This window comes from Trypanosoma cruzi, genomic scaffold (assembly GCF_000209065.1).
Source record: "Trypanosoma cruzi strain CL Brener 1047053512511 genomic scaffold, whole genome shotgun sequence".
Classification (NCBI taxonomy): domain Eukaryota; phylum Euglenozoa; class Kinetoplastea; order Trypanosomatida; family Trypanosomatidae; genus Trypanosoma; species Trypanosoma cruzi.
In genome coordinates, this window is record NW_001849401.1 from 28,735 (window position 1) to 48,607 (window position 19,873).

General features: G+C 58.7%; 1 protein-coding gene and 2 pseudogenes across 1 annotated transcript, besides 4 other annotated features; all 3 read right to left on the reverse strand.

The window, feature by feature from the left end:
• Positions 1–1,637: part of a sequence feature (areas not merged during assembly with more than two copies in the genome that could not be assigned to a particular haplotype) that runs on past the window's edge.
• Tc00.1047053507167.140 lies at positions 25–1,986 on the reverse strand (annotated as a pseudogene).
• Positions 1,638–2,783: a sequence feature (heterozygous, non-Esmeraldo-like haplotype).
• Positions 2,784–19,873: part of a sequence feature (areas not merged during assembly with more than two copies in the genome that could not be assigned to a particular haplotype) that runs on past the window's edge.
• On the reverse strand, positions 3,229–5,928 carry Tc00.1047053507167.150 (annotated as a pseudogene).
• Positions 8,305–18,603, reverse strand: Tc00.1047053507167.169 (dispersed gene family protein 1 (DGF-1), putative; the record flags this gene model as incomplete). Its single annotated transcript, XM_814474.1, has 1 exon — positions 8,305–18,603. One exon carries the CDS (start codon positions 18,601–18,603, stop codon positions 8,305–8,307), a length of 10,299 nt encoding a protein of 3,432 aa, XP_819567.1.
• Positions 13,693–13,740: a microsatellite.

Below are 19,873 nucleotides of genomic sequence, written 5' to 3' on the forward strand. Positions count from 1 at the left end.
AAGCAAATGAGACTTCTTTGCTGGTCACCTGTCCTGTGGGATGTTCCTCGACACCCAGTGATGGAATAGTGACTTTGCTGGCATTGAGTTTATACAGCTCATTATTATACAGATCGTCGTTGTACAGCATGACGTTGGTCACCGTCACGTGGCCGTCCGTTGCACTTCGGTCATTACTGTCCCCACCGAGGTAGAAGTGTGAGATCCTGTGCGAGTTGAACAGATCCTCATTATAGCTCTTGCGGTCGATTTCCCTCTGATCCACAATGACAGTCCATTCATCATAATCCATTTGCAGTACCACCCGATACGTTGTGTGTGGCTCCCACGCACCAACACTCTTCGAAATAGCACGTTTCTCCGCTATGGCCAGCCACTTCCTGTCATGGGTGTACGACAGACCAAAAAGCACCGTGCCTTTGGTGTCATTCATCCTCACACCAATCAAAGGAATGGGGCTGCTGTCTTCCCTCGGCACCTCGTGGATGGACACCGTCGCCACAAGAGTGAACTTGTTGTTTGCAAAGTAGTACGGCACAGTCTGCCCCAATTTACCAACAGGCCACTCCGCCCATGATCCTTGGAACGTCACTCCATTGGGAACCCCTACCCCTTTTTCCGCTGGGCCACGGACAATGGCGTTCACGCCGAGGTACTCGTCTCGCCACTCGGTCACAGTTGAGCTACCAGACAAGAAGCCAACAAGCCCGTCAGTGGGAACACGACCATTGCACATGCCCCTTTCTGAGCGCGTCAACATTGCCGCTGGAACCGGAACTGCAGTATTGCAAGGCGCCGTCCAAATCCTTCCATGTCTTCACCACTTCCTTTACCCGCTCCAGTTTCTCGGTCAGACGCACAGCAACAAGATTGTATGCTCCATCGCTCTTCTTCTTCTTCTCGTACAGTGAAATCAACTCTTTATTTTTATCCTTTATCAACAGCGAGCTCGCGGCGGCGTCATCATCTTCACGGATACCGGCCCAACATCATGCACACGTGCCTTGTCCGTCACCCAACGATGGAGCCGACCCTTTCCTCCTTCATTTTCCTTCCTCGGATACACCGGCGCGGTGATGAGCATCACCTCCTTTTTCTCAATGATTGCGGTGGTGGATCCACTCGGGACGCCGTACCCTTTCGATTGTGTGAGTTGCCCCACACGCGCGTAATTGGCCGACCCGACGTATAACAATTGACTCCATGCGGAGTGGACATGTAAACGTCATAGTAGTCTCCAGCACAATGAGCCATCATGAAGAGTCTTTCGTCGTCCTTCTTTTCTTCCCACTTCACCAGGGTTGGATCCCTGCAGCCGTTACCAGGCGTCTCGGATGAAAGCTTCCATTTGTTCTCCGAATTGGGGAAACGCATAGACAGCAAAACGCTCGTTCCATCCTTGTTTTTGGCCTGCATGGGAAACACAAGCGTGCCGTCACGCAACACAGCACCCGATCCTCCACCGCCAACTAACTCGGTCAAGGAACGAGAATCCCCTCTGCCTTGAGGCTCCACCACATGGGTCTCATTCCATTTGATTTTCTTCCTTCCACCCTCATCAGTGAGAGTTCCCTTCAAAAGTAAAAGGCCCCGCTCATTCGTGCCCCCAACCTGCGGCCCTGTATGGCTGTAGTTTCCCAGGAGCACGTAGACACTTTCCCCAAGTACAAGTGTCGTTGGTCGCGTTATGCCGTTCCTGGCGCTGATACCTTCAGACCCTTCCTTTAGAAGATCTGCGCCAAAGATACTCGCATCTGCCGTCAAGATCTCCGTTGGATCAGCAACACCAATTAAATCAAGGTACTTTGACGCAATCCCAGTAAAGCCGACGTCGCTGCAGTCGCCTCCATCCTTGCAATGGGCCTCAGCAATAGCAAATACATGACCCTGCAGATCAACGAGACTGGGACCACGAAGCGAGCCATATTTACCACCAGCGTCAGGAACATCCTCCCAGTTGTCAAGCTTTTCCCATCCAATCCCCATCAACGAATCAACTGCTTTCCTCACATTACTCCCCCAGCAGAAGCACCTCCACCAATCCCACAGCACGTCATCACGAAAAAAGGAGAAGCAGCACCGCGGAAACAAACACGCGCCGGGACATGTTGGGCCTCTGCGGCTCACTCTCTCCTCCTTCCCTCCTCCTTCCGCTGGATCCGGTCACGCGGCGACGGTTGTGTGTGCGGGGTGCCTTCACAGCAGCAACACGTGAGAGCATATAAATATGTGTGGGCGGTGTGTGTGCTGTTGGTCCTATCAGTGCCTTCCAATTTCACAGTGGTAATTATCGCTTGTTTTCCTTCTTTCCTAGCGTGTGTCTGTGTGCATGCGGTAAGGAAAAAACAGCGGCGGCAATGCAGCTGACAAGTCAGTGGGGAGCAGAGCAGAGCACCCACGCAGAGAGCGGGACACAAGACAATCCGGAAGGGACGACATGAAGAAACATCGCCCACAGAAAAGAGCAACACACACGCGAGGCGCAAGGAGAGCACCGACCCTCTCGCAGACACCGCACCCACTCGCTCCGCAAAACACCAGCGCCACGCACCGGCCATCACAGGCGTCACGGCGGACCGTCGGTGTGTGCGGGCCAGAACTACCGCGGTGCAACACGCCTCACACCCAACAGGGAATGACAGACAGACAGACAGAGAGAAATATAAAGATGAATGGATGTCGTCAGGAGGCACTCACAATCCACACGGCCCGTGAGCATGCGGCCACTCCACGCAGCCAACGCACACCGAGCAAGCAATCACCCAAAGAGCCACACGCGGAAGCGGGCCCTCATCCATCCACGACGCGGCGCCTCGCCCCATGCGGTCACACGGAGTGCGCACCGTTTCCCCATAGAAATTATTCGTCGTCCATCCCTTCAAGATGCTTCCGTCAGTGATGGACCCTAGAACACAACAGGACAAAATGGAAAGTGCAGACATCCTGCGACACCGCCAGCCACAATGATTCCCTCATACAGGGGCAATTCTCCAACTGTGCCCCGTATGCACACACACAAGTATCCAAAAATACATAAATGCCACAATGTTTTTACCAGAAATCAAAACTACCCCCTTTCACTCCCTCCCCAATTTGTTTTCCTATTTCGACGGTTATTCCCCTCTTCGGTGAGCTTCGTCTCTTAAAAGTCTCCGAATGATATTGACACTTGGTACTGGCGCACATTTTGCTTCCAAAGCACCGCCATTTCACGGCCTTCCGCGTCGCTCACACTCTCTCGGGGTGGACAACATCACATCTCTGCCAGTCATCCATCGGCGTGCTGTCTGCGTGCTGCACGTAAATCATCTCCCACGACATGTCTCGGGATGATTCCTCCCAATCATTAAAATACGCCGCCAGACACTCAGTGAACTGCCACACAGTCCCGACGGTGGTGTGATGCGCATGCGCCGCAGCCAACCGCAGCCCAACCAGCGTCATTGGATTTGGCTTCTAAAAGAAAAGAGACTTCCACCAGCAAAAAATTTCCAACCACCGGTATGCACAGCAGCCAATACTTTATTTTGCGGTCCGTTTTCCATTTTTTTTTTTCCCATCTTCACTCGGCAGCAAACCCTCATCTCCCTTGGGATGCAATTCAGGGGCCAACTACAAAACGCAGGGCTTTGCTTGACGTCCTGTTGGCGGCTCAAGCTCCGTGGGTTCCGTCGCTATTGCCTTGGCAAAGGCACCCTCCGCGAATGAGTTCAACGCAAACCATCCAAAAAATATGGGCAAAATATTAGCCTTCGACGCCAACATCGGCCTCAAAAAGCCATTTTATTCTGCTACACTTGGGAGGCGTCCCAATGTCCGTTCCTCGAGGTAGTCAGATATCGGCGCATTGAAAAGGATCACACCGCCTTCGTATATTTCCCGAACAACCCTCACGGGCTTGTGGGACGGGTCCTCAGAATACCGCGGCGACTCACCTCCCCGTGGAAAGCACTCTTTCACAGTTACGTCGTTGGTCAATTCCAATGCAAACTCACCGCTCCACAGCGTCCACTAAACGCCTCCTCATCAAAGACATGACGCGGAATCGGTCCCAAAAGATACATGTGTTTTTTGACCATCTTCCAGCATTCCGCTTTTTTCCCCGCAGTCTCGTCACGCTTCGTCCATGCACACATCGCCTTCACATCCATCTCGGCGGGGCAATTCACGATGATTCGCTCGGCTCTTACTTGCCTCACCCATTCACCATAGTTCCTAACCTCTAGGGAGGACACCACAATCATGCCCCATTCATCAAAAAACGCAAAACCTTCCGCTGGCGCTGTTCCCTCCTCTGTCACATCCTAGATCATATACCCCTTCATCCCACGCCACCACAAACCACACAAAACTCTCTTGGACGTTGTGTTGCTCCTGTATTCAGAAACCGTCTTGATGGTCTCGTCAGACACGTACGTCGTACTTCCACCAACACTGTAGACAGCCACTGGGAGTTTCTCGACGTCGCATTGCAGCAGCTGGCAGAGAAGGTACGAGCCGGCAGCCATCGATTTCCCGATCCCGGGCGTCCCAATCAACAGACGCCTCTTGGGCCTAAAGTCGGTTCGACCGTGAGGGCTGAACCATTCGGTGAGATCGCCGCTGACGATCTGCCACACTCGCTCCACCTCACAGTTCACATGGCAGTCACGAGTGGAATTATTCTCCTTCCGATTCCACGAGTACGGCCATCCCTTCTCTGAGGTGAGCACCATCAGCCTGGGACGCGGTGCACCGGATTGCTGCACACCGTCATCCTTTTCGAGAGAGTCGCCAACTGCCCTGTACGTCCAAGGCTGTGGTGGTTCCCCTCCCTCACTTCCAGTCCCGTCCCCTCGCCGCCAGGAACCTCCACCACATGATGCCACCTCGCATTGTGCACAGACTCGTAGCATCCCTCCAGGTACCTCGGTGCGCTCGACTTCTTTGGGCTCCTCGCCTCCTCGGCAGCTGCATCCAAAAACCTTTTAGTAGCTCCATGAACACTTGCTTTTACCTCCGCAGCCGCCACCAACCACCTTAGTAAATTGTCCATGCAATGCTCGCGAAGCTTGTCTGCATCTTCCTCCATATCCATTTCATCCCTCACAGCCCTCTCCATCCTCTTGTAACAATCGGATGCCTGCATTTCGCCCAATACTCCCGCATCGCAAATATACTTCTCGGGGTCCTTAAAAACCCCTCCTGCAAGACATCCCGGTTGGCATCCACAAAGCCCCTGCCATCAAATCTCCTATTAAGAAGCTCATTCAGCTTTCGGTCCATGACACGAACTTTTCTTTTAGACAGTACATCTTCAATCGTAGTTACAAGGGTGGATTTTTTTGTTGTTGCTCCGAGTATCCGTCCGGCATTTCAAGAGCTGGATCAAGTTTTTGCATTGCCCGGAAATTGATCGTGTCCTTCCTCTCATAGTCCCCCCATTGACGAGGAAAGAACACACCCTCCCGAAGAAGTTTGTACACCCGGTAGTCTGTCAAATTAAGAATTCCCTCAAGAAGCTGCCGGCCTTTTACGTAAGCATCGAGTCTCCGAATAAACATCTCCCCCGTCGCATTGTGGTCTTTCATCAACGGTCGCCCTGGAGCCAATACAATTCAAAAAAAAAAATTTAAGCCTAAAGCTGGTGCTCAGAGTATCTCCGTCCAGCATTAGATCTTCCACCAGACCGTCAAGAGTCCAACGCGGTCACTCTTTACTCCCCAGCAAATGTTGAGCTGCAGCATCGGAGCCAACACAGGTGCCGCTGGCTCCAAAGGACGCTCGCGGCTGTTTCCTCCCGCAGTCCCAATGGCGTTGGGCGGGGCGCTCGCATGGCGGGGCGGTCGGTGTGCCATGCGGCCGCACTGCAACGCCTGTCGGCAAAACAGTCAAGGCCCACCGCCTCCGCAGCAACACAACGTGCAATTGGCAACAACACCGCCACATTATTGCCCTTTTCTGTTTTGTTTTATTCACTTTGTCCGTCTGTTTGCCTCATCCCTGACACTAAAAATAAGTGCACCTTCACAAAAGAATAAAAAGGAGGCACGATCCCACCGTCCCGCCGCGGGCCAACACTCTCGACCACCCACCGCCATTGCCGCGCAGGAGACCGCAGTCACATCGCAGAGTCAACACCACAATGCGCACCGCACCACCGTGCAGTGAGCGATGGGCGGAACGCAGCCATGCATCGCCCCGCTCCATTTTCCCACCCCTCAGGTGTTGCGTGCCCGCACAAGGCAGCAAACACAATCAGAGTGCACACAAACCCAATCATCCCCTCACTCGCTGAAGCACATTATTCGCATGGAGTGGCAACATTTGGGGACACACCAGCGGTAGCTGGCTGCATGGAATTTCCCTGACAACCCTGCAAAGAGACAAAACAACTCTGCGGAGTCAAAGTGGCAGCCCCTCGGTGTTGCCCGCAGTCCACATGGCAGGACAAATTCCACGCACGCATAGTTCCAAATCCCTCGCTGCCTGAGTGCACGTCAACTGAACAAGTAAAAAAAATACGTGCGTGCAAGATGGCATTTAAATACGTGAATTCGTCGGCCTGCTTCGTTCGATGGTGTTGGCGAGCAGTCCCACACAATCCAATCAAAGTGACACGCCGGACACGAAGGCGTCAGCCAATAATAAATAAAAATAATTGCGCCAATGCAAAAGCAGCAAAAATTGGATTTGCACCCCACTCCGGGGCGACGGTGGCATGAGAGTGTGTATGTGCGCAAGGACTTTCGTGGGGCAGTGGCCTCCAATCCCGTCGTGCCCCGACACAAAAGGGCGACAAAAAAAAATAAGAGCACACTCTCCAGAAAAGGAGTGACGGTTGATCAGTCAGCCCCCGCTTCGTCTCACATGACATCCACATATGTGCACTCCACCCCAAATACGTACCTCCCTGAACGCCGCATGCATGAAGTGTGGCTTCTTCACGCGCAATGTGTTCTTCCTCCCGCAAACAACAAAAAGGACGGCCATGGCACAGCTCCACTCAGAAAAGAAATCGAGGCAGACACGGGTGGGAACCAGAGATCATAACAAAAATATTTTTTAAAAAAGGGCGCAATAACTCCTCCAAGCCACGGAATCGTGCAATGTTCATCCATCTTCTTCTACATTGAAGCCACCACGACAGAACAAATGCAACAGACACGCGTACCGCAGAATATATTTCGCTGCCCGCGTCCCATCTTACCTCCCATGCGTGCCACGGCGGTGGTGCCGGCGTTATATCTGAGATGACTCCAAAATATCAGGCACCACGCTGTGGAGAGTGGATGCTTGCCGAACGTGACCGCGTTGGTGCCTAACAGGAAATGGCGTCAAAAAGAAAAAAGATATCCGCGGCTCAAACTGCCCGTGTGTGGCCGTACTAAAGCAAACACCGAGACACGTGTGGAGCAACGCAAAAGAAAAAAAGAGAAGAAAGAAAAATAAAATAATCCACAGAAATACATCGATACATACATACCTACATATAAATTAATAAGTCTTTCCGCATAATTCTTCGTTCCTTCTCTCGCTGCTCTTTCTACACAACACCAGAAGTGTAAAGAGTGACGAGCATGCCCTCCCACACAGTCATCGTGCAACAGGAGAGAGAGTCACTGCAGGCACCCGCACAAAAAAAAATAGAAACAAACAACAATCAATGACGAGGTCGGTGCGGAGTCCGATGGGTGGCTGCGCAGCTGCACAGCCGTGGCACCCCACGCCCTCCCTCATATCAGCCAGCAACGCGCACTCACAACCTCCAGGAGGTGACGCTTCGCAGAAGGGCTTCATCGATTGTTTTCCCTAACGCTTTCCTGAATGCATCCTACGGCCCGCACGCCAGCCACCGCCGTCGAGCACTTCCTCACTACTGAGTATAGATATGAAAGAGAGACCACTAGCCCACATCTTCGGTGCGGCAGCGAAGAGCGCAAAACACACGCACACACCCGTTACGCATCCGCCCCGGGCTAGCGCGATAGTTCGATAATCCGTTGTCGTCGATAATCGATAAAGTAAAATAAGAACACCAAATCACCCAATCAATCTATGAATAATGGAAAGAAAGCAGATACCCGCCAGAAGCATCTACGTTATGCCGCACCTGCGAGGGGCTTTGTGCCTTCTCGCCGCGTAAAGAGACTGTTGGGGTCGGAGCCTTTCCACTTCGAAAAAAAAAAAAAAACTGCGCCAACTTTTTCGTCAAGCAGAGTACCCTCTCCTGTCCAGAGGAGCATAATTGATGCTGCAGCTCCCATCGGGTGCACGCTCGAGCAGGCTCTGTGTGTCTGAGCGGGCATCACCGGCCATGGGCTGCTACGGCGGTGCGGGTGGTCGGTACGACGACGCAACGGTGGTGCCTGGGGCGTACGAAAATGAAGTCCTGTCGTGGGGCTTCTGCGTCTCTTCGTCGCTCTCCTCGTCATCGCGCAGCAGCGCCTCCAGCCCGCCACGCCGCGGCTCACGCAGCTCCTGCCAGTGGCGGTCCTCCGCGTGCCACACAACCATGCTGTACACAGTGACCGCAAGCAGCAAAGTGGTCAGCAGCAGCACGATCGCCGCGTACGCCCTCGCACCGCCGTCGCTCGGCGCAAGGTGGTTCGCCGCACTGACCACGCACAGCGCCGCAAGGAGCACAAAGCTCGCAGTGTGCATCACCGTCAGGAAGGACGAGCGCATCATGTTCGTGAAGGCAACCACGCCCGCGCCCGCAACCAGCACAGCCGCCATGCAGAAGTACTGGACGTCGCAGCCTCCCACGGGCGACTGCACAGCCGCAATCAGGCACACCACGCACAGCACCGACAGCTGGAACACGCACCAGTACACGCGGCTGCCCCTCACGTTCGTCAGCATGCCGCCGTACATCCGCTGCTGCGCCGCGGGGTGCCAATACCCGACGGGGTACAGCAGGCGCTCGTGCAGCGGCTTCCTCAAAAACTGCCAGTACCTCGTGAAGCTCGCGCCCGCGTGTCGGGCAATCAAGTAGCACACACCAGCAGGGAACGCCACACCGTACAGCACGCCAACGACACCGATCACGCGGTGATGCCCGCGGGCGTCGGGCATCGCCAGTGCAAGCACCGAGCCAAAGAAAATGCCGAGGTGCATCGCGTGCGCCACAACGTACGTCAGGCTCGGGAAGCGCATCGCCGCCCACGCACTCGCCGCGTCCACGCCGCGCCACCGCTGGAAGGCCGCCGTCACACCGCAGTGCACGCACCCGAACACAGCGGCGAGCAGCGCGTTGCCCACCACCATCCACAGCGGGTCAAGGGCAGCGAACACCGACAGGAAGCACGGCAGCGCAACGGTGCTCGCACGCTCCTGCGCCGAGGCGCATGACATCCTCGCGAACACGCCGAGTGCCTGCATCTCCAGGATGGAGCCCAGCCCGCCGGTCACCACCACCGCAACAGCCGCCGCACCCGCAACAACGCCGGTGATCGCCGAGAGGGCACTGGCAGCGGCGGGCAGCGTGGCAGACCTGATCGTGAAGGACCCAAGCAGCACACCCCTGCAGCCGCCAGACACCGCCGCAGCGTCGCAGCGAATGACTATCGTCTCGTCGGCAGCAATGAAGTAACCGCGGTGCACGGGCACAGCCAGCTCCAGGACGGTGGACGGATTCGTCGCGTTGCGCACCCACGTCGCGTTGCTCAGCATCGCTCCCCACGGACCACCAAACCCGCGAGGCTGCGCCGTCGACACCGGCACGAAGCTCAGGTGCGTGCCGAGCTGCGGGTCGCGTGCCCATCGAAACGGCGGCGGCAGCGCCACCATCAGCCGCGTCGGGACGGCGCTCCCTCCGCCGCGGATGTCGTTCTGCGTCAGGCTCCCTCCAGCCGACGTCGTCGTCACGGCGAGCGTCGGGCACGCCACGTCACTCCACCACGGCGTGCTGCTCACCGACGCCGTCGGGGTCCGCGTGGGCGACAGCGCCACCGTCTCCGTCCCCTGCAGCGTCTCCGTCGGCCCGTACCACGGCGGACTGTAGTGCGCCGTGCTCAGGCTCGGTGTTTGTGTCGCCGTCCACGTTGGTGTCAGGCTGCGCGTCTCCGTCAGCGTCGCCGTGTGGCTCAGCGGCGGCGGGGCAGGCGTGCGGTTGCACCCGTCCACGTGCGGTAGGTACACCGGCAGGCAGTCGCGCCCGTACCCGCCCTCAGCGCAGCGGCAGCGACACGACCCCGACATCGTCCTCGTCGCAGCAGCAAAGCAGCGCACGTCGGCGTCGCACACGCCACACGCCACGGGACGGAATTCCCCGATGATGCCGGCGGACCTGTAGTCCATCGGCTGTAGCGCCTGCCCGTTGAGCGTCAGGCACCCCACGACGAACTTTCGGCCGGCGCCCCCAAGAGCTACGGTGCCGTCCATCACGACGGGCCCACTGCCGGCGTTCCCATGAAGCGTCAGTGTGCTCTTCACGAGCTCCGCACGGCGCGGGTACGACGGCACCGACAGAAGCCTGCCACTGATGCTGTTGCCGCGCACCGACAGCCACGACCCGGACGCAAACGACGCCGACCCCCGCAGCTCCAGCAGCGCACCATCGGTCAGCGCACCGGTGTTGTCGTTCACCACGACGGCGGACGCGTTGGCCTCCACACCGCTGCCAAACACCAACCCATGCGCGGCGTACACCTGGCTCCCCGACACGCGCAGCACAGCGCCCTCAGACGCAACCACGCGCGCACTCGCGTACAACGCATAGTCGCCACCGAACACAGCCGCGTCCAGTGTGACACCGCCACCGACAAGCACCAGCACGGCGCCGTCCACCACCACCGTCCGCCCACCAGTCATCACCGTCACGAGGGCCACGCCGAACAAAACAAGCACGGACCGCATGAGCCGCAGGCCCGACAGCACAAGCACCGGTGCGTACGGCGAGGACTGCGAGCCGGGAAGATACACAAGCGGCGTCGGCCGCGCGGCAACCAGCAGGGAGTCCGTCACCGTCAGCACAGACCCCGCGGGAAACGTGCCGCTCAGCACAAGCGCACCGTTCAGCGCCTCCACCTCGCACACGGACAGCTCCACCGGCCCGCTCTCGTCGCTCCCCGCCGCCACCGCACCGCGCAACGCTCCACCGCCCATCACGTACAGCACGGCACCGTTCAGCAGCGACACGTCCTGCACGACGATCCGCACGCCGTCCCGCGCCATCCACGGCACGTAGAGCACAGGACTCACGCCGTCCAGCACAACGTGGCGCAGCGTCACCTCGCTCGCGCCGGCAGGCACAACGAACACAGACCGCAGCGTCACGCCCTCGCGGAAGAACACACTCGACGCGGTGCCCACAGCGGGCGGCAGCGCGGGAGCTCCCACAGGCACGCACGCCTCGCCGTGCCCGCTGCTGCCGCACAAGCACACGCACACACCGTTCCTCATGCTGGCCGACGCCGTCCCGGGCGTGTAGCAGTGCGTGTCCCTGTCGCAGGCGTCGCACCCAGCAACGTCGATGCTCCCAGCGTCGCCAAAACCAGCCGCTGCGTACTCCTCCGCCGTCGACAGGATACGTCCACCAGCGTAGTTGCACGCCACCCTCAAATGCGCCCCAGACGCAAGCGACAGGCTCAGCGACACCATCCGCGGCAGCAGCGCTCGGTTGCGCACAAAGCTCAGCGTGCTCCCAGCAGCGGTCACAGCGCCAGCGGCGTAGAGCATCTCCCTCGAGGCGCCGTCGTGCACGTTGCCCTTCGCCAGCAGCATCGACCCACCATCCAGACTCACCGTCGAATAGAACGCCACCGCGTAGTCCTCCGTCGACAAAAATTCGCTCCGCACAAGCGCCACAGCAGAGCCCGACACGCTCACAGCCCCACGCACAGACACCGCGTGCTTGCACAGCAGGAAGTCGCTGTCAACAAACGCCACCACGGAGCCACCGCTGGCCGCGACACCACCCTCCACCGACACGCACAGCCCCAGCGCCGTCTGCACCGACAGCCCGTCCACGTACAGCGCTCCGCGCGACGACAGCGCCACGCCGCCAACAAACAACACGCCAACAGCGTCGCGAAACACAGCCGCCACATGCGTGCGCGCAATGGTCAGCACGCTCCCAGTCAGATTCACGTTGTGCAACACGAGGCACGCGGAGGCGTCGCCAAGGCCGTAGGCGCCGCGGTACGCAACACGCGCCTCTGCAATCAGCACCGAGTCCACCACAGTGACGCGCGAGCCCGGCGAAAACCGGCTCGCCACCACCACGCCGCCGCCGGAGCACGACTCAAGCCCGCTGATCAACACATCAGCACGCTCGCCAGCAGGCGGGTCGGACCGCCACCCAACAACGTACAGGCTCGCTCCGCCCACAAACAGGCAGTTCACCAGCGTCACGTTGCGCATGCTCCCTGACATCGACTCCACGTCCACCACGACGTCCGTCGCAAAGGTCACGCCAACGTAGCACGCCACCGACGTCCCGAAACCAGCGTTCACCCCCACACCCACACGCACGTCCCGCACGCACAAGTCGGCGCCGTCGGTGCTCGGCGGCTCGGGGACAGCAACGGGCAGGCACGCATCGCCGTAGCCGCCCTCAGCGCATGCGCAGGCGCAGCCATCACTCGAGGCCGTCGTCGTGTACGCAGGGAAGCACGACGCCGCGAGAGTGCATGGGTCGCTGCAGGTCATAATGGTGGCATTGTACACGGACGGGATGGCGTATTTCGCTTCCTCCTCGCCGTTCACAGTGTTGCACGCGGCCACAATCGCTCCGTTCGTGAGATCGCGGGAACTTTGAGGTATCCGCAGCATTGTCGGCGAGACCGTGCTGGACACGAATTGGTTGCCGGACACAGACACCGTGGAGTCGCGGAGATTCACTTTGGGATAAAGAAAGGCAAACGCTTCCGATGGGGATTCACGGCAGAGGTTGCCGCTCAACTGCAGCCAGGAGTTGTAGTAGATGTTGGAGGAGTCGCCTGAGATAAACACAACCGAGCTTCGCTGCATCTCGTTGCCCTGAAACACAACCGCTGAATGGGACTCCACGTCTAAGGTCCAAATAAGTAACACGAAGCACTTCACCGGCCTCGTCACAGCGTTGCCTCGAATCACCACGGCAGAGTTGTTCAGTACACTCAACGACAAAGACTGGCTGGACCCTTCAAGATATATCAGCGTACCGTCACCGCCAGCCATGTGAAACGTGTTGCCCACCACCGCAAACAAAGAGTGCCACGACACCCTCAGCGCAGATCCAACAACGTAAATGGCGCTTGACGATGTCGTCACGCTCTGAAACACATTGCCACTCAGCACCACCGCGGAGTCGTTGCTGATCACCAGTCCATTCATCGCAACACACGACGGCCTCCTAATGTCCAAACCCGACCGAGGGACCAGCCACGTCAGTGTAAAGCGGTTCCCGCTGATCGTGATGTTCGTGTGCGGTGGAAACACACCCTCCGGGCTGAGCAGCGCGTCACTAAACGTGTTTCTTGTAACGAAGATGTTCAGCGACCCCACAGCGGCGTACGCGTTGCCCAACAGCAACAGCACGGCGCCGTCCCTCCACGTGCATCCATCAAACGTGACATTCACCACGTCGCCCGTCATCGCCCCTACCAGCACCGTCAGGCTCATGCCGCCCCCGCTGAACGTCACGTTGCGGTAGCACAGGCACGACAGACCGCCGCCCACAGTCTGCGCAACCTCGGGGTACACCATGTCGCTGATGCACTCACCAACCGGCGGCGGTGGTGGCGGTGGCGGTGGCGGCGGCGGTGGCGGCGGCGGGCCAGCAGGCACAGGCGCCGGGAGACACACATCGCCGTGCCCTCCAGCAGCGCACCGGCACCTGCAGCCAATGACCGCCGTCGTCAGCGGAGCAAAGCAGTCGCCCTCCTTCGTGCACTCCCCGCACGCAGCAGCCGTCGTCACGTTGGTGATGCCGTTCAGCGCCAGTTCTGCCGCCGTCGTCACCTCCCGTCCCGCGACCGTCAGGCACCCAGCAACGAACCGGTAGCCGGCGTCAGCCCGCTTCAGCAAGGATACCGACAACCCCGTCGAGCCCATCGTGCAGCCCGTCAGCGTCACCACACTGCTGCCGTCAATGATAAGAAAAGTGGATTCGGATTCGTGGAACATCGCACCCACACCCACATCGTTGTAGCGCCAATCCAGCCAGCTTGAATAGTGGACGGTAAAAAAGCTTAGTGAATATATGGCGTTGGACACGGGGCCGCTGTTCCCCACCACGCGCAACACGCTGTGTTCCGACACGCTCAATTCTTGTTGCTGACACAGCAGGCTTGTCCCGGAGGACATTGTATTGTTGAGCAGCGCAAAAACAGAGTGGTCATTCACACTGAGGATATTCACGTAAAACATATGTGTGTACCCAGCGAAGCTGCAGTACTGCACATACAGCGAGCTGCCATCCAACAGCGTCAGCGTCCCTGTCGAGTACAAACCAAGCGCACCGTACCTCAAGGAATGAGCCTTGATGTTGCTGACCAACAGCGAGGACGCGCTTAAAACAACGATCTGCAGTAACACGACGCTCAGCATGTTGGTCCTAATGTGTGGCAGCTGGACCTCGGAGGACTGCACCGCGTCAACCTCCGTGACGGCGATGTCGCAGTGCTGCGGGAGGGCAGCTGCAAACACAACGACGGAAGACCGCATCACCGTCCGGCTCACGCGGATCAGGACGCCGGCTGACTCGGCCGCAGAAGCACCACCAACAAACTGCAGCGCGGCACCCTCACGGAACGTGCATCCAGTGAGCGTGATGTTGATGGGGAGATGCAGCGGCATACGATTGAGAAAGAACGTCAACGCAGCACCCACGCCGCTGAACGTCACACCGACGTAGCAGTGGTGCGTCTTCCACATGTTAAGCGTGAGGTCCGTCAGCGTCTGGTTCACCACGCAGCTCGTGTCGCCGTCAACGGCTCTCTCCGGCAAGGGCGGCACAACCGTGTCGGGCACCTCGAAGGGAAGACACGACGCGCCATGCCATCCGTCCTTGCAGCTGCACGAGCACGAGCCGCGGTCCACCGACTCCGTCCCGGGCATGTAGCACGCCGCGTCGTCGTTGCATGTGCCGCACCTGAACACCACCACGTCCTCCGGAAACACATCGTCGTACGACACCTCCTCATCGCCCTGCAGGTTGCACCCAACCACAAACCGCGCGGATAACTTCACGACAATGCTCGATGGGAGAAACCTGGCAAGAAAAGACCTCGAGTCCACCTGACGGTTGTGTGCAAGCGCCACAGTAGTGCCGCTGCCCGACAGCTGAATTTTGACCTCGGCATGTGCTATACTTAGTATTGAAGCTGCACCCACGCTGTTGCCCTCCACACGCCACTGCGCACCTCCCTCGAGTGACAATGAGCCAGACAAAAACACCAGCGCAGATTCAAACTCCTCTGTGCTTTCAACAAAGTAGCAGTCCGCCACTCGCAGCAGCCCCGCGGAGCTCACGGTGGTATCCCCGTGGAAATAAAAGCCACTGACCGCGCTCATCTTGGTGTTCTCCACGTCAAAGTAGCCGCCGTTCCTCAAAGCAATAGCATTAACATAAACGGATGATTCTACACCGTCATCGTCCCTCGTTGCCCTCAGCGTATTTCCCTTCACAATGATCCCGCCACCATCAACGGCAGCATTGGTGAAATAGACTGCGTGAATATTCCCTTCGATGTAGTTGTCAAGCAGCAGCAGCGTCGAGTTCACACAAATAAAAAGCAAAAAGGAAATAGCGTGGCTCGACGTCGTCACAAGCGTACTGCCCACCACCAGTATCTGGGAGCTCACGCCAAAATCGCCCTCAAACACCAATGCACCAGAAGCCAGCATCGAGGATGTCACGCTCACGTGCACGCGCGCACCATTCCCCCTGATCAACAGGCCCACGAGGACGCACTGCAGCAGCGTGATGTTGAGTGTCTGCTGTGGCGCGTCAAAATACGACAGGTCCAGCAACATCGGGGCGGTGAAGGTCACTTTGACAAGGCACAGACCACGCACACCGGGATCAGGAACGTACACGGAGCCGATGCTGCCACCGTGCACGCAGCGGACCTCCGTGTCCTTCGCATCGGGGAGCGGAAGCGGTCCAAGGCCGTCCGGGACCGCAGCTGGCAGGCACGTGTCACCGTAGCCGCCAGCAGCGCACACGCATTCACAGCCGCTGATGCTGCTCGTCCTCGCCGCAAAGCACACGGCGTCCACCGTGCACGCACCACAGTCCAACACCGTCACGGGCGTCCCAATATTAAGCTCTCCTTGGTAATCCGTCACAGGTGAGCCTATTGCCTCGTTGCACATGCCGTAGATGGTCGGGCGCGTGTCGGATGGTGGTGACCAGTTGTTTGTCACGTACGCAGTGGTCGACGAATAGGAGCCATAAGTGAAGTTGTTGTCAAGTATCGACCACACACTCCGATCGCGGAACACCACGGCGTTCTCGTTGGCCACGTACACAACGTAGGCGGCGTGGAACTCGTTGTCGCGGTGCACCAGCCAGCTGCCGCCAGTCACGGTCAGCGTGTTTGCAATGAACATGGCGAAGCCGAGACGGAAATTACTGGACACAACCTGCAGCACGCTGCCACCATCCACCACAACGTCCCCAAACATACACGCACCTTTGTAGTATTCGTTGCTCGGCGCACTCCACAAGCTGTTATGTATGGAGAACACAGAGCTGCCGCTCATACGCAAATTCGACGCAAGGGCGTACATCACGTGCGTCCGCGACAGGACAGCGCAGTTGTCCATGTAGAAGACGCTGGACAGGTGCACGCCAAGGCCGCGCTCCACGAGGATCGCAGCGCACGATTCCCCGCCACACACCAGCGTCGACCGCGTCATGACAAAACGCGTCGACAGAAGCCGGACACCGTCCAGAACCAGCGCGGGGCCGTACCGGGATCCCGCGAAGCCAGGGGTCGTCGGCACGTACTGCGACCAGTCAACCGTCGCGCGCAGCGTTGAGTTCGCCAGCAGTACACTCGAGTGCAGCGGCATCGCGCCATGCAGCACAATCGTGCCCTCCACCGACGTCACATTCGTCATGTTGAGAAGAGCGTGCGGCATCAGGCGCGCCGTGATCTCGCTGAGGCCGCCAATCCGCAGCTGCGCGCCGCCCGCAAGTACGCAGTGGCGCAGCGTCACGTTCAGCGCGTCAGCGAACGCGTCCATCAGGCGCAGGTCCACCGCCACAATGATCGGCCCGCTGAACACCACCGAGTCGAAGCACGTCGTCGCACGCCCGCCGCCAACAGTCACCGACTCCGTCAGCGTCACGCCGCTCACGCAGCCCGGCGCAGTATCGCCACCGCCACCGGCCCTCGAAGGCGGCACGTCGAACGGCAGGCACGCCTCGCCCACGCCGCCGGCACGGCAGCTGCACACGCAGTCGGAGAACGACGCCGTCAGCGCATCAAAGCACGCCAGCGCAGCCGCACAGCCGTCGCACGGCACCACGCTCACAGAGGGCAGGCCGGCCATGCGGTAGTCGCCGCTGCTCTGCAGCACCCGGCCGCCGGCACGGTTGCACTGCACCGACACGACGCCGCTCGTGATCGTCAGCCCGGAGACAAGCGTCGCGCCAGTGGCAGCGCAGCGCACAATAGACACGGTGCCGCCGCTCAGCATCACACCCGACAGCGACGCCACAGACGACGCCTCGCCCACCGCCCACACGTCGTGCAGCTCCAGCCACCCGCCGGCACCGATCGTCCCACCGTCGCAGTGCACCATTGACGACGCAGCAAACCCCTCGACGCGCACGAAGCGCAGCACCGAATCAAGCACCGCGAGGCGCTCTCCAAGCACAATGCCGCCGCCGCCGCTGCTCACAACCGACACACTCGTCACGGAGAACACCGAGTGGCTCCGCAGACTGAGACGCGACGAGGACGCCACATGCAACGCGGACGCGGTCGGACCGCCCAACGCCTCCAGCAACACGCCGTCAAGCACCACCGCGCTCGACAGCAGGTCCACACCGCCGCCAAAGTACACCGCAGACCCGCCCGCCTGCAACGACCTCAGCACAGTGTTGCTCACACGCAGCTGTGACTGCAACAGCGACGTCGCGTGCAGCACAAGCGGCGACGCCACCGCGTCCGTCAGCCCGCTCAGCTGCGAGTAGCGCATCGGTCCCGCCGTCACAATCGTCGAGTCACGGACCGTCACGTTCGTGTGGGCCGGCAGGTTGTGCACAAACACAAGCGAGCAGTAGCTCCCGGACAGCCCGCTCACGCTCACCTCCAGGCTCCGGTCACTCGCCGGCTCGCCGCTGTAGCCCCGCACGTAGATCTGCACACCGCCGTCGCACACGCAGTGCCTCAACTCAATGCGCAGCGTGCCGGGAAGCATCGCCGGCACGTCGAACACAACAGCCACGCCGTTCGTGATGGACACGCCGTCCATCAGCACCGTGTCCACGGCGCGGCCAACCGTGATGGCTCTGTCCACCGTGCCGCCACGCAGTCGCAACACCACCGCATGCACCGCGGGCATCCATGCCGCCGCCGCAACCAGCGACAACACAACGAGCAGCGCCACACGCACAGCCGCAATGGCCCTGCACCGCACACGGTGCCGGCTGTGCGGACACGCACCCACCGCACACCACATCCACCGACCCAGACACGTATCAGCAGGGCTGTCGTGGTGTGTTACACTCGCACCGTCGACCGTAGCACCTTTCTAATAAATCCCTTCCTATGGATGGAGAATCCAAAAGCACAAATCCGATAGATCGCTATACCACTACTACTTGTCCTAATACTGCCGCGAGCAATAACTAATACCTTGAAACGATAGTTGTGCTGATCAAGCCAAAGTATCTCTAACTGCACGGTCAGAGGGGAAGAAGGCAGAAACAACAGTAACACAGTGGCACAAAGAAGCATCCAACCTCAGACATTCCCACCAAAGCACAACCAGCGACAAAAAGAAGCGCAGACGCAGTCAGCCCGGTGATGTCACCGCCCTCCCACCACCCGCGCAGTCTCACACAGCCGCGGTGCCAAGTTGCACGATCCTGTCAAAAAGACACATGACCATTGGTGCCGCTAGTGTAACAGATGGTTCTGCATTGCACAACAAACAGCGAACTCATACGCGCACGGCATACACAGGAAGAAAAAGAAAAAGCACAGCGGCAGTACTCAGACACGGGGAACAAGAGCCCAAATCAATTGTGCAGTCTGATTGGCTCATAGAATTCCGGATGGTGGTAACGTCGCTGCCGCACGGTGCGTGTGGCTTCTGGCTGCAGTGGACCTAGAGGATGACGAGACGAAAGAGAGATGCGGTGCGGTCCTCATCCATCTCGGTTAACTGTGACACCAGTCACGCCACCTCTTTTCAAATCGCCTGCAGCAAAGACCGTCACCGTCAGCAGCGGTCGGTGCCTTCTCTCTCCACCGGGCGCCGTCACGCGCCTCCTCCCTCACCAACACAACGGGGGAGCAGCAGCCACGCGCAACTGCCAGCACCGAGTGTGAGAGGAGCAACCAACTGCACTGCAACATGTACGCCGTGTGTGTACCAACGAATACAAAAAAAGCAGAGCATCTGAGGGCACACACAACCACAGAAAAGTGTCAGACAAAAAGAACAAACAGGATGGATGCTGAAACGCAACACTGCACGGCTGCCCACGCTGCGGCAAGCCGCAGGACACATGCCGAAAAGTAAAATAAAACAAAGTTAAATCCGTCTTCCATTATGAATTCACTCAAAAACAAAACAAAAAAAAACTGCACGCTGCTGCGTGAATTGCAAATCGGTGCGCATGTCTCGCCTGCAGATAAAAAATAAATAAATAAGATACACTCCTTCCAGTCGTTCATACCCCCGGTGCCCACACATTATTTATGTTCCACTGGGACACTCGGCG